The 12,843-nt window shown below is 40.3% G+C and overlaps 1 protein-coding gene and 1 non-coding gene across 2 annotated transcripts; one reads left to right on the top strand and one right to left on the bottom strand.

The window, feature by feature from the left end:
* Positions 1 to 963: 963 nt before the first annotated feature.
* trnam-cau lies at positions 964 to 1,035 on the bottom strand. The gene has a single exon. It is a non-coding gene; the product is annotated as a tRNA-Met (tRNA).
* Positions 1,036 to 8,151: 7,116 nt separating this feature from the next.
* On the top strand, positions 8,152 to 12,324 carry ifitm5 (interferon induced transmembrane protein 5). Its single transcript, XM_005927859.3, has 2 exons — positions 8,152 to 8,476; positions 10,147 to 12,324. Exons 1-2 carry the CDS (start codon positions 8,270 to 8,272, stop codon positions 10,366 to 10,368), a joined length of 429 nt encoding a protein of 142 aa, XP_005927921.1. The 5' UTR covers positions 8,152 to 8,269; the 3' UTR covers positions 10,369 to 12,324.
* The last annotated feature ends 519 nt before the right edge of the window (positions 12,325 to 12,843 follow it).

The raw sequence follows: 12,843 nt of genomic DNA, 5'->3' as shown, positions 1-12,843 counted from the left end.
CACTGACTCAAGTGTTTGGCGATGTTTACAAGGCAGCTTGGATCAGTGTCAACAACAAAAAGGCAGAGGGAAATTTTGAGGTGGATATGAAAAACCAACGTCTGACATTTACCAAGTGGGGAGAAGGTCAGCCAGACAAATCCATCCAAGATACAGGCTGCACCATGCTGTCAGAAAACGGCATCTGGCAAGTTACACCAGAATGCTTCCTGAACGCTTACATCATTTGTCAGTTATAGAAAGTTCACAGTTCCTTGCAAATCTCGCTTTGGTCGATTTTCTTTCCCCATGTCATGTTCATCTCAACTTTTCATGAAGGGAATTAACACATAACTTTCTTAAACAATGATAAATTACATTCTACCCCGTGTGGGGTTTTTTAACAGTTTATTATTTTTCTTTTACCTGTATTATAATATCTGATTTTAAAAAAATTACTACTGCAAACGAAACATATTTAGAGTTTTCATCTCTCTTTTATATAAATGCCAGATGGTATTCTTAATGTGTACATGCTTTAAATATAAAAATTATGCAATAAAAACAACACTGCAGAAGTGTGGGATTTTACTTTTACTTTTTAATTTTTACCTTTTACTAAAGTGAAAAAACGCAACTTTAATTGCTGTTTTCATTAATTGCTTTGACTTTTTAAACTGATATTAATGAGGCACCATATAGTTTTCTGCTCTTTTTATTAAACGCAGACAGTAATTTTGTTTGTCTCTAAACATTTTAGAAAGTAATTACATAACAAAGAGATTGAGAATTTCAGAACAAAGATAGTGTTGTAGGTATAAACTGTATATAGGCATAAAGTTACTGTGGTTTGATTAGATGTTAATACTAAAATAAACATTTATTCCAAATGAATGTAATTACACGATTTAATGTAACATTATGTTACATATCTTGTAAGATTAATTAATTAAAAAAGAAAAGAAAAGAAAAGAAAAACATACTTAGCAGAGGATGGTTTCGATCCATCGACCTCTGGGTTATGGGCCCAGCACGCTTCCGCTGCGCCACTCTGCTGCGCTGATTTAGCGGCACAGGACACTATTAATTGGAGCCCCTCCCACTGTTGTCTTTCGCAGAAGCGACGACGATAACGCATTTTACACCACATTTTGAGACGAAATAGATAATACGCAGTTTAAACCTACCTATCACACTACTGCAACAGACTATGAGAACAACAGCTACCTGCTCCACGTTCACATAGATAAAACATCACGAGGGATTATTTTTGGTTGTTCCCGCCTTTGTTGTAAAGCACAGTTATAGGCGGCAGAGGGCGTTGTTGCTCATTTTTGTTTCAACATTTGAAACAACACCATTCAAAAGCAAAGAGACACGTTTAAAAATCTAGATGATTCAATTCATTAAGTTATATTTGTTTTTTTATTCAGCCATACTTTTGAACTTACAGCTCACTATAGTGGTCATAAGATCTCACATTTCACAGTACTCATTTCTCTACTTAGTGCATCATCATGCCCTTTCCGGAGTTTATCATCAAAGTCGGTTTTCATTGTGTCATTGGCTCAAAGTTGACTCATTTTTATCATGTTTAAATAGCATCAGAATCATTTTACTGGTGTTCGGAAATCAAACGAAGAAATTGTGCCTCTAACAATGTTTTTCATAAGCTCTACAATACAATGACAGTTATTGTTTTGCTGAAATAATTTTTTTGAAAAATTGGAAATAATTTATAAATTAAATAACCTGTGTGTACTGTAATATTTGATTATACATATTTAATGGCAACATTTGATTTGAATTAATGCCACGTGTCATTGACACAAAATATCACAATATTGTCATCTCTGATCACTCCCCTGTCACATTAACCTTAAACATCCAAATGCAACTAGACTGCAGCAACCCTCTACTGTTAGGTGCGAAAGATTTTCATGAATATTTGGAAACACTGATCTCGCTGTATTTTGTGGTAAATGAAAACTCAGAAACTAAGCCTGCTACACTTTGGGAGTATTTAAGGGGTACTATTATCTCTTTTAAATCAGCCAGAAGGAAGAGAAACTGGGCTAAGCTCCTTGACTTGGACAAAAAAATTAAAGATCTGGATAAAGAGAATGCCCAAACGCCATCCACAATGCTACCTAAGAAAATACTGTCTTTAAAATATGAATATAATAATCTACTCTCAGCAAAAATCAGTAAAGCCTTTTTGTGCACCAAGCAGAAATACTCTGAGCTTGGTGACAAATCGCATAAAATACTAGCAAGAAAACTTAGGAAACAAGAACAAGACAGTACAATTCATAAAATTAAAAATAATGCAGTTGAGGCTTTAATGGACCCCGGAGACATTAACAATCACTATTTCCAATTTTATCAAAGTTTGTATGCTAAACAAAATATAGATTGTGACTCTACGAAAAAGTTCTTGGATAGCTGCACTTTTCAAATCAAATCAAATCAAATCAAATCACTTTTATTGTCACATCACATGTGCAGGTACATTGGTACAGCACATGTGAGTGAAATTCTTGTGTGCGAGCTTCACAAGCAACAGAGTTGTGCAAAATACAATAATGTAAACAAGCAAAATACAAGAATGGCTACATCTGAAACTAATAAATATATGTACAATATATAATAGTATATGCATTTCTGGATGTGTATACTAAATATTTTTCTACGTGTGTGTGTGTGTGTGTGTGTGTGTGTGTGTGTACACATATTTTACAAATTAAATAGAGTAAACAATAAATAAAATATATAAAAATATACAGAGTTGAGACATGTGCAAAACAGTGGCATTACTGTACAGTATGGAGTGCATAATGTTAAAGTTCCAGTAGTGAAGCTGAGGTGTCTATGACGTGTTCAGCAGTCTGATGGCCTGGTGGAAGAAGCTGTCTCTCAGTCTGCTGGTCGGGACCGGATGCTGCAGAACCTCCTTCCTGATGGAAGTAGTCTGAACAGTTTATGGCTGGGGTGACTGGAGTCCTTGATGATCCTCCCCGCTTTCCTCAGGCAGCGCTTCCTGTAGATGTCTTGGAGGGAGGGAAGCTCACCTCCAATTATCCGTTCAGAGCACCGCACTACTCGCTGGAGAGCTTTGCAGTTGTAGGCGGTGCTGTTGCCATACCAGGTGGTGATGCATCCAGTGAGGATGCTCTCAATGGCACAGTGATAGAAGGTCCTGAGGATGCGGGGGCTCATGCCGAATCTTTTCAGTCTCCTGAGAAAGAAGAGGCGCTGCTGCGCCTTCTTCACTGTTTTGTTTGTGTGTACTGACCACGTAAGATCCTCAGCCAGATGTACACCAAGGAACCGGAAGCTGCTCACTCTCTCCACAGCAGCGCCGTTGATGGTGATGGGGGTGTGTACTTCTCTGCACCTCCGGAAGTCCACTATCAACTCCTTTGTCTTTGCGACGTTGAGGGTGAGATGGTTGTCTTGACACCAGTGGGTCAGGGCGCTGACCTCCTCCCTGTAAGCCGTCTCATCACCAGTTGGTGATAAGACCCACCACTGTAGTGTCGTCCGCAAACTTCACAATGATGTTGGAGTTGTTAGTGGCTGTGCAGTCGTAGGTGTAGAGTGAGTACAGGAGAGGGCTCAGTACACACCCCTGTGGAGCACCAGTGTTCAGTGTGATGGGGGATGAGGTGATGCTGCCCAGTCTGACCACTTGGCGTCTGTCAGACAGGAAGCTAAGGATCCAGCTGCAGAGGGAGCTGCTCAGTCCTAGATCCTGCAGTTTCCTGTCCAGCTTCGAGGGAACGATGGTATTGAATGCTGAGCTGTAATCTACAAACAGCATTCTCACATACGTGTCTCTCTTCTCCAGGTGTGACAGGGCAGTGTGTAGTGTCAGGGCTATGGCATCATCAGTGGACCTGTTGTGGCGGTATGCGAACTGTAGAGGGTCCAGTGAGTCGGGTAGTGCAGAGCAGATGAAGTCCCTGACCAGCTTCTCGAAGCATTTGCTACGATGGGGGTCAGGGCTACAGGTCGCCAGTCGTTCAATGAGGAGATGGTGGAGGATTTGGGTACAGGGACCAGTAGCTTTGCGTGCGTTCACCTTCCTGAAGCACTTCCGCACATCCTCCTCAGACACAGTGTGCGCACTGACGTCATCCGCGGTGCGCACACTGTCCGGTCTCATGGTGTTCGCTGTGTCGAATCTAGCGTAGAATACGTTTAGATCCTCACACAGAGAGGCCGTGGTCTGCGGTGTGCTGGTTTTCCCTCTAAAGTCTGTGATCGTGTTTAGTCCCTGCCACATACTCCGAGGGTTGTCAAACTGTTGCTCCACCCTGTCCCTGTACTCACATTTGGCTGCTTTGATCGTCTTCCGGAGTTGGTAATGTGCGTGTTTGTAGTCCGATGTGTTCGCGGAGGCAAAGGCAGTGCCCGTAATAATCACTGCTGTAAATTCCCTCGGTAGCCAGAATGGCCGGCACTTAATCATCAGGTACTCCAGGTCCAGTGAGCAGAAGGATTTGACCGGGTGCACGTTCGCATAATCACACAGCTGTTGTTGATCATGAAACACACACCACCGCCTCTGCTTTTCCCAGTAAGATCCTGTGACCTGTCCGCGCGATGCGGAGTCCGGTACCTTGTCCGATAGCCAGGTTTCTGTGAGGCAGATCACGCAGCAGTCCCGCATCTCTCGCTGGAATGAGATCCGTGCCCGAAGCTCGCACAGCTTGTTCTCCAGAGACTGCACATTAGCCAGTAATAAACTGGGTAACGGTGGTCTGTTAGTGCGCCGTCTCAGTCGAACCAGAACGCCAGATCTTCTCCCTCTGCGTCGGCGTTTGCGGCCTCCAGGGCCAGAGAACAAAGGCGTCTCAGGTGAGATGAATGGGGGGTCTGCAAACGGAGCGTCCGTGTTGCAAAACTTGAACTCCGGAAAGTTATAAGAAAGACCGTCTTTTATGTCCAGTAAGGTTTGTCGGTCGTACACAAGGAGACATGTGCTACTCGCGAAAAAATGAAGGAAAAGTAAAATTAAACACAGAAAAAAGCTGTTGCTTGGGGGAGCTCGCAACGAGGCTGCCATACTCGGCGCCATCTTTTTTCCAAACCTAGGGGAGGATGAACTCACATGCTTAAACTCAGAAATAACAATAGAGGGGATCAAGAGGGTAATTGCCTCAAGTAAAACCAATAAGGCTCTTGGACCAGATGGCATCCCCAGCAAATTGTATAAGAAACTTAGTGAGATTTTGTGCCCATACCTGCATAAAACATTCACTCAAGCTCTAGCAGATAAAGTCCTCCCTCCCACCCTTACAGAGGCAATTATAACTGTTATTTATAAAAAAGGTAGGAATGCTGAGAATGTAGGTTCTTATCGTCCCATCACCTTGCTAAATCTGGATGGGAAACTATTGTCTAAAGTATTTGCCAGTAAATTAAGCCCCTTTTAACACAGTTAGTATACCCTGATAAAACTGGATTTATACCCCAGAGAAATTCTTTTTTTTAATCTCAGGTGACTATTCAACATTATTTACTCCACTGCCAGACCCAAAGAAGAGTTGGCAGTTTTGGCACTCAACGCTGAGAAGGCATTTGACCAGATTGAATGGCCCTATTTTTTCGAAATATTGGAAAGATTTAAATTGGGCAAGAAATTTATTTCAGTGGTAAGTTTGCTTTATGGTAATCTTCATGCTCACATTCTTACCAACCAGAATCTATCACTATCCTTTGGCGTATATAGAGTGACAAAACAGGGATCTATTTTAAAAAAAAATACTGATACAACTACTAATAAAATCTCACTCTATGCGAATGATGTGTTATTAAATATCACCCAGCCAGGAAAGACTATTCCTGTCATATTAGACAAAATAAAGTTATTTGGGTCTTTCTCTGTATACAGGATAAATCTGAATAAAAGTGAACTAATGCCTATACATGTGAGTAACCCATCGTGGCTGCAAAACCTCCCATTCAGTATAGCTTATGAGAAGCTCACTTATCTGGGTATTCAGGTTACAAAATGCTATTCCTCTCTATTAAAATCTAACTTCTCTCCCTTAATATCTGAGCTTCAGTCAAGTGTACAATTCACTTCCTATATCACTCATTGGTAGAGTTAATCCTATAAAAATGATCATTTTGATTGTGGTTGTACTTATTTCAACATCTCTCTGTATTCCTTCCTAAAACATTTTTTAAAAACCTGAATTCACTCCTCTTACCTTTTTTATGGGGCAATAAAACACATAGAATTGCTAGGAAACAGCTTTGCAAGTCTAAAACGGAAGGAGGGTTAGCGCTTCTGAATTTCTTGTTCTATTACTGGCCTTACATATAAAATTTATGACATACTGGTTAGCAGACAATGGCAATCCCCTCACATGGTCGCAACTGGAGCAGGAAGCTTGTCAGCTTTACTATATAGCTATACTGCCCATTGATAAGTATAGCTATATATGACGGCAATGTGGTAATACATAGCACCCTATGTATTTTTAAGCAGATTAAACTATGTTTTAATTTGAAGTCTCCATCCCCTATTACACCCATTGTAGGCAATCCATCTTTTAAACCATCTATACACAATGCATTAAAACAGGTAGGACTTTGCTCAATCAGTCATCTATATTGGGACAGTGCCTCTTTCAAGCAGTTACAAGAGATATACAAGCTATAAGGAAGAGACTTTTTTAGATACCTGCCAGACTCTGTCAGGAAATATGTACAGGTCTTTGAGAGTCTCAACATTTCCGGTCTTGATAAGTGTCTCCAACTTTCACCTTGTAGTGAGAAATTTATCTCTTGCACCTTTCAGAATTTAATGTTAGTAAACCCTGCAAGCTCATCCTTTATCAAATCTAAATGGGAAGAAGAATTAGGTATCATAATCACAGACACTCAATGGGAAAAAGGTTTGCAGAATATCCATAAATGCTCCTATAATGCAAAACACTGCTTGATTCGGTTTAAAGCTTCATCTACACTTTACTAGAGAAAGGTTAAATAAAATATACCCTGAGGTCTCTCCTATATGTGAGAAATGCTCCGTAGCTGAAGATACATAAGCCACAGTTTTGTTTTTTGTCCCGAGGTTAAAAAATATTGGGCCGACATCTTTGATTCAATGTCTGAAATTCTTCATGTGTAGCTGAACCCTCATCCACTAATAATTATTCTGTGCATCTTTGATGATACTGTGGGAATAGACAGTACAAAGTGATGTTTGATTTCCTATTGTATTATTAACGCAAAGAAACGTTTATTATTATCATAACAATAAATCAGATGCGCGGATGTCGAGCCAGAGCAAACGCACGGTCACCCCGGGACTTCAGCCGAGATCTAGGTTGCATCAGAAGTAGTTGAGTGGCAGATCTGAGTGTTCTAGCAGGAGTATGTGGTTTGAGAAGTTCACTAAGATAACTCGGCGCTAATTTACTAATAGTTTTGAATGTAAGGAGTAATATTTTAAATTGAATACGGTACTTTATGGGCAGCCAATGCAAGCTAGCTAAAACAGGAGTAATAGGGCAAAATTTCCTCGTACCAGTCAAGTGGCGGGCTGCTGCATTTTGGACTGTTTGCAGTCTAAGAAGAAGAGAAGAGGGAAGACCGTAGTACAAGGAGTTACAATAATCCAACCTGGAGGTCACAAAAGCGTGAATAAGCTTCTCCAGGTCCTCATGCGGAACAAAAATAATGTTCAGGTTGGGTAATTTACTTTATTTTATGTAAGAAACTGTGACCGTTCACATGAAAACCAAATGAAATGAACTGAACTAATAGTTCTTATATGTTTTAGAAATGTGTCCTGTTGGTTGTGTTAACCCACTCTGTTCCCACCAAGATACAGATGCCTGCCTCAAGACCTCTGGCAGACTCTTCATCAGACATATCAAGGCTTTTCAACATCATTCAAATGGCCTTCACCTTCACCCAAATCACCACGCACCACCTTCAAATCTCTAGGAAAATTATTGTTTGGATACTTTTCTCAGCTACAGTTTATATATTTGGTCTTTCTCTCAGAGAACTGTTTCCCTGTCTTCTTCTCTCTATCTCTATTTCAGTCTCACAGGCTTGACCACATAATGACAGACCTGCAGTGCATTAAAGGACCCTGCCCATGCATGCTCTCCCTGCCACCTCCCTCTTTATGGGCCTTTTTAAGCCTCTCGCATAGAGGGGGGGGGACTACTCTCAAGACGAGGACCAAGCATCTGGAAGGATAACAAGCTCACAAAGTTGTCTATCCACTTACAGCTAGGATTCCCCTCTCTGAAGGCTAACAATGGACAACCATTCCTACAACTTCCCTTCCGACTGCACCCCTCTTACCAACTGCAAATCTGCCCGCAAGCCAGTTGGATCCACTGTAGTGAACATGGGGAACACTGGCAAGAATCCTCCCCGAGACTATCTAGTCTGGTCGCTGTGCAACACCTTGTATGTTAACTTCTGCTGCCTGGGTTTCATGGCGCTCATCTACTCCATCAAGGTGAGGCCTTGTGCTCTTTTTCTTTCTTTGCTTTTGAAAATGTTTTACAATCAATTTACAGACATCTAACAAAGAAGGGTCTACATTGTTAACTCAGTCCCAATTAAAACAAATCTTTCTATTAATGTATTTTTTTTAAATAAAGTAGCCTTCATTGTTGTCTCCAGTTATTTAAACTCTTTATTAAAACATTTAGAAAACAACAAAGGCAGAAACACTTGGATACACTTGATGAAAAAAAATGGAAGAATTTCTATGCAGTGTAACACTAGACTTTTGTCAGTCTTGAACAGCTTAATGCTAACAAGAAAATTGTGTTACTATAATTGCCTCAGCCTTCTGCAATGAAACTTGGCAGCAAAAGCAAAAGTTGTGCAAAGTTGGCAAGGATACTTATGAAACAATGGGCAAAAGTCAAGCACCAATGAGTGGCTGCACCTACAATAACATTTCTAAAAGAAGCAGCGGGAACCAGCAATTACATTTTTGACAAAAAGAAGAAAATTGTTTTCTTTTAACCATGTGTAAGTGAGGGTATAAACTGTAAAAAGAGGGGAAAAAACCCTGCATACCCTATGATTTTTAAGGTGTTAAAAAAAATTCTTATAAAATGAATATGGAAGCATTCTTAATTTAAAAGTTGTACATTTTACTTTATTTTTTACAGATTTTTTATGTGTAAAAAGCAGAACAACTTCTAGCTTTTCCTCTGTGTAAAAGTTCTGTTGCAAAATTCTTTGAATTTGATTAAACACAGTAAGATTCTGAAGCATGTAAAGACTTATTATTGTCTCTGGTCGAATGTCTCACACAGTAGAAAGCAGGAGCGCCCTTTACCACAGGAATGGAGCTGCAGAGAAACATAAAACAAAACAAAAAACTTAACACATTTTAAAAAGTTAAGAAGTCTGGGAAAATTGCATTTTCAAATCTTGTTTGGAAACACTGCATGACTACCTGGAAATAAAAGTTCCCGAAAATCTCACCACAAAAGGGTGTGTATACCCTTTATTTAATTTTTTTTCTGCATGCACGCGGTGCAGCTCAGAATCACAGGGCCACTGGCTCAGCACTCAGATTAAAGACAGTCACTGGTTCCTTGTCTGGAGAGTTAAAAATGGCATAATTGGTATCTTTCTAATGGGCAAGTACTCATGGGAAATTAGAGAGTTGTATGGAAGGCCCTGGCTGGGTTCTTTCCACAATAACTGGATACACTTAGAAGCTATTCAGTCTGCCCTGGTTCAGCACTGAACCAGATCTGTGGGACAAGCTGTCTATAAGCAAAAAGATGATCTGTGTTTTACCTTCTTTATTTACAGTGAACTCATATTATCTTTTTTATGTAGAGCAGCTGAAGCTTTAATGTCTCTAGATGTCCCACAAGACTTATGAGACTGAGGAGCAGGGGCGTAATTAAGGGGGGGTTAGGGGGGTTATGACCCCCCCCCAATAATCCGACCCAACCAATATATAAATAGGCTGTTCATTTTCTTTACTCATTTCAGTTATTACCAGCAAAATAGTTGCATGTTTAATCATCTGGTAATTTACCCAGACTTTCAGCACAAAGTTTCGTTGATGCTGAGGAGTCTTCATATTTAAATTACCAGTTAAAACTGACTACACCAGATGTCTTAATATGAATTTGTTTTCCTGCATCTTTGCAGGCCAGGGACCAAAAGACTCAGGGCAACCTGCAGCTGGCTCAGGAGTGTTCGGACAAGGCCAAATGGTACAACATCCTGGCAGCCGGCTGGAACCTTCTCATTCCACTCCTGGCCATCGTCCTGCTTGTCCTCCTGCTCGTCCACTTGGGCTCGTCTCAGGGCTCTTTCGACTTCCTTGGAGAAGATGGACTCCAAAACTTCCTGAAACTTTTCAGCTGGTAGATGAAGGCAAGAGATAAGAGTGATATGTGAAGAAGGCATTTGATTTAAATCAAGAATATGAAGGCTGACATGAGAATTTATTACACTCCTAACCTAAATGGGAGTCTGGACTTGGGCTGGCCTCTCTACCCCCTAATCAGCGCTAAAATACCATTTTAACTCAAAGGAAATCATGTCAGTGCATTATGAGATGGTCTCAAAAATGCGTAAAAGTAAACTTAAACTTACAAAAAATAAAAATTAAGAACAAACACATTAAGAAAAAGCATAACAGAAATTTTGCACATGGGATCTGAAACACTAATATTAAAATCTCCCCATTTTAATGTCAGCCTTACTAGGATTGGTCAGTAGAGATGTGAAGCTGACCAAAGACTGAATAAGTATTAGTATTGTATTGAGACTGGGAGCTGAATCAAGTTGAGAGACTGAGCAAGCAGCTACTCTGCATCGTTTTTGTTATTTATTGTATTTATGAGTGAATTTGAATGATCTTTTGTCAGGTTAGAGAAAGAGAGAGAGAGGGAGAGAGAGGAATAGCAGAGAGAACAGGGGGCTGTGGAGCTGATGTCTGAATACCACAAGGATGAGAAACCACTTCACAAAAGGACAATCAACATTCATCTTGCATTGACAGTCAAGTATATTTTATCTCTCAGCAGGCTTTAAATGTTATTAGTCACGACACACATTTATTTTTTATCACTATTCCTGTGATTTTATAAGTATTTTGAATTTCTCTTGCTGTCTTATAAATGAGTTAAATAAACCAGTTACTGTTAACACTGTTAGCACAAAACTTTTATTCTTTTGTTTAAAAAAACTTTTGCTCAATTCATCAAAGATCTACAAATGCTTTTCAGGTCTTTCAGGAACATAAAGGCAAAGAGGCGCTCCATTAAATTGCGGTTTTGCACCTACACCCAGCTTTAAAGGTATCATTTTGGGCCTCATATGTAAGCCTGTAGGGTGGTTCTAAGGCAACGGGAAAAGCATGGTTGTTTTCATAGCAGCTGTGAGCCTGCTGTTTTGCCAATTATATACAGCACGTCCTATTTCTGGAAGCTGCACAAATGTGCCCTGCAGTTTTGAGGCAGTGCCGACCACTACAGAGGAGTCAGCACCAATGTGGAGGCCTGCAGTGAAGGGGCAACATGGCTCATTTCCACTCAATCTGCTCTTTGCTCAGGCATTATTACAGACTGAATGGGTGTTGCTCCCTGTTTAGCACTCTGAGACTTCAGAGTCAACATGTTTTTGTTAGTTTACTCGTCTACTGCAGATGGACTCATTAGAACAGCCTTAAAACACCAGTTTTAAACAAATTATTACTTGTTCTAATAATTGGTAATATATCTGACAACATTCTTTAATTTGTTCTAGCGTTGCTTATATTTTAAGGAGTGAAGATTGTAGATACAGATAGAGCAGTATACCATATGGTTCAATTACATTTTATTTACATAGCATCAAATCACAACATTGGTCACCTTAGGATGCCTTATATTATTAGGTAAAGACCATAGAAAAACAAAGATAACGCCCCAAGAATCAAATGACCTATGACCAAGCACTTGACGACAGTGGGAAAGAAAAATACCTTTTAATAGGAAGAAACCTCCAGCAAACGCTGGCTCAGGGAGGGGCAGCCATCTGCAGTGACCAGCTGGGGGTTAGGGGAAGGAGACAGGATAAAAGACACACTGTGGCAGAGAACCAGAGATTAATAACAACTAATGATTAAATGATTGTGGTGTATAAGCACATTAAACACACCCCTCAGCAGCCTAGGCCTATTGCACAGTAACTAAGGATCACCTGATCAAGCCCTGACTATAATGACATGCGTTTGCAACAGCCGTCCCAAAATGACTTACCCTTCCAAGTGTTTTCATGTTCAGCTAAGCCCTGGTTACCATGTGCAACCAATAAAAAGAGAAATCATTTAGAAATGTACGCTCCATGTATGTTTTTTTTTTTAGCCACACATGCAATGAATCAAACTTGTACTTACATATGTAAAATATACACCCACGAATACCTCATGAGCCTTTCATAAAATTCTTCAGTGGCTCTGTTTGCCCTCCTGCAACTCATTTCCACTCTTTGATGATTTGGGTGTCCTGCTCCTACTAACCTCCCACCTTCTGGACTCTCATCATATTAGCAGCTTTTCCTTTGCTAGCAACTTTATTTATACACACCCAAATCACAGCCTGTAGCTTCCAACTTTCTATTTTCCTCTTGTGGTCTGAGAGAAATGCTTACAGATGTCTGACCCATGGAGAATTTCAGGATAGGAGGCGGCACTGCACAGGGAGGTGGTGCTAACTTCTCCATACTCTTTCTCGAGTCGCAGCTGAGGCCTGTGGGAGTAAAGACGTGCAGGAGGACTGCTTAAACTCGTGCTATCAAGTCAGTCAGGAGACGGAAAAACTTCTTAGCAATGAACTTCAGTTGGTTTTTTTTTATAAT

This window comes from Haplochromis burtoni, unplaced genomic scaffold (assembly GCF_018398535.1).
Source record: "Haplochromis burtoni strain Fernald_Lab_line unplaced genomic scaffold, NCSU_Asbu1 Contig_104, whole genome shotgun sequence".
NCBI classification, from domain to species: domain Eukaryota; kingdom Metazoa; phylum Chordata; class Actinopteri; order Cichliformes; family Cichlidae; genus Haplochromis; species Haplochromis burtoni.
This window is presented reverse-complemented; position numbering and strand designations above follow the sequence as displayed.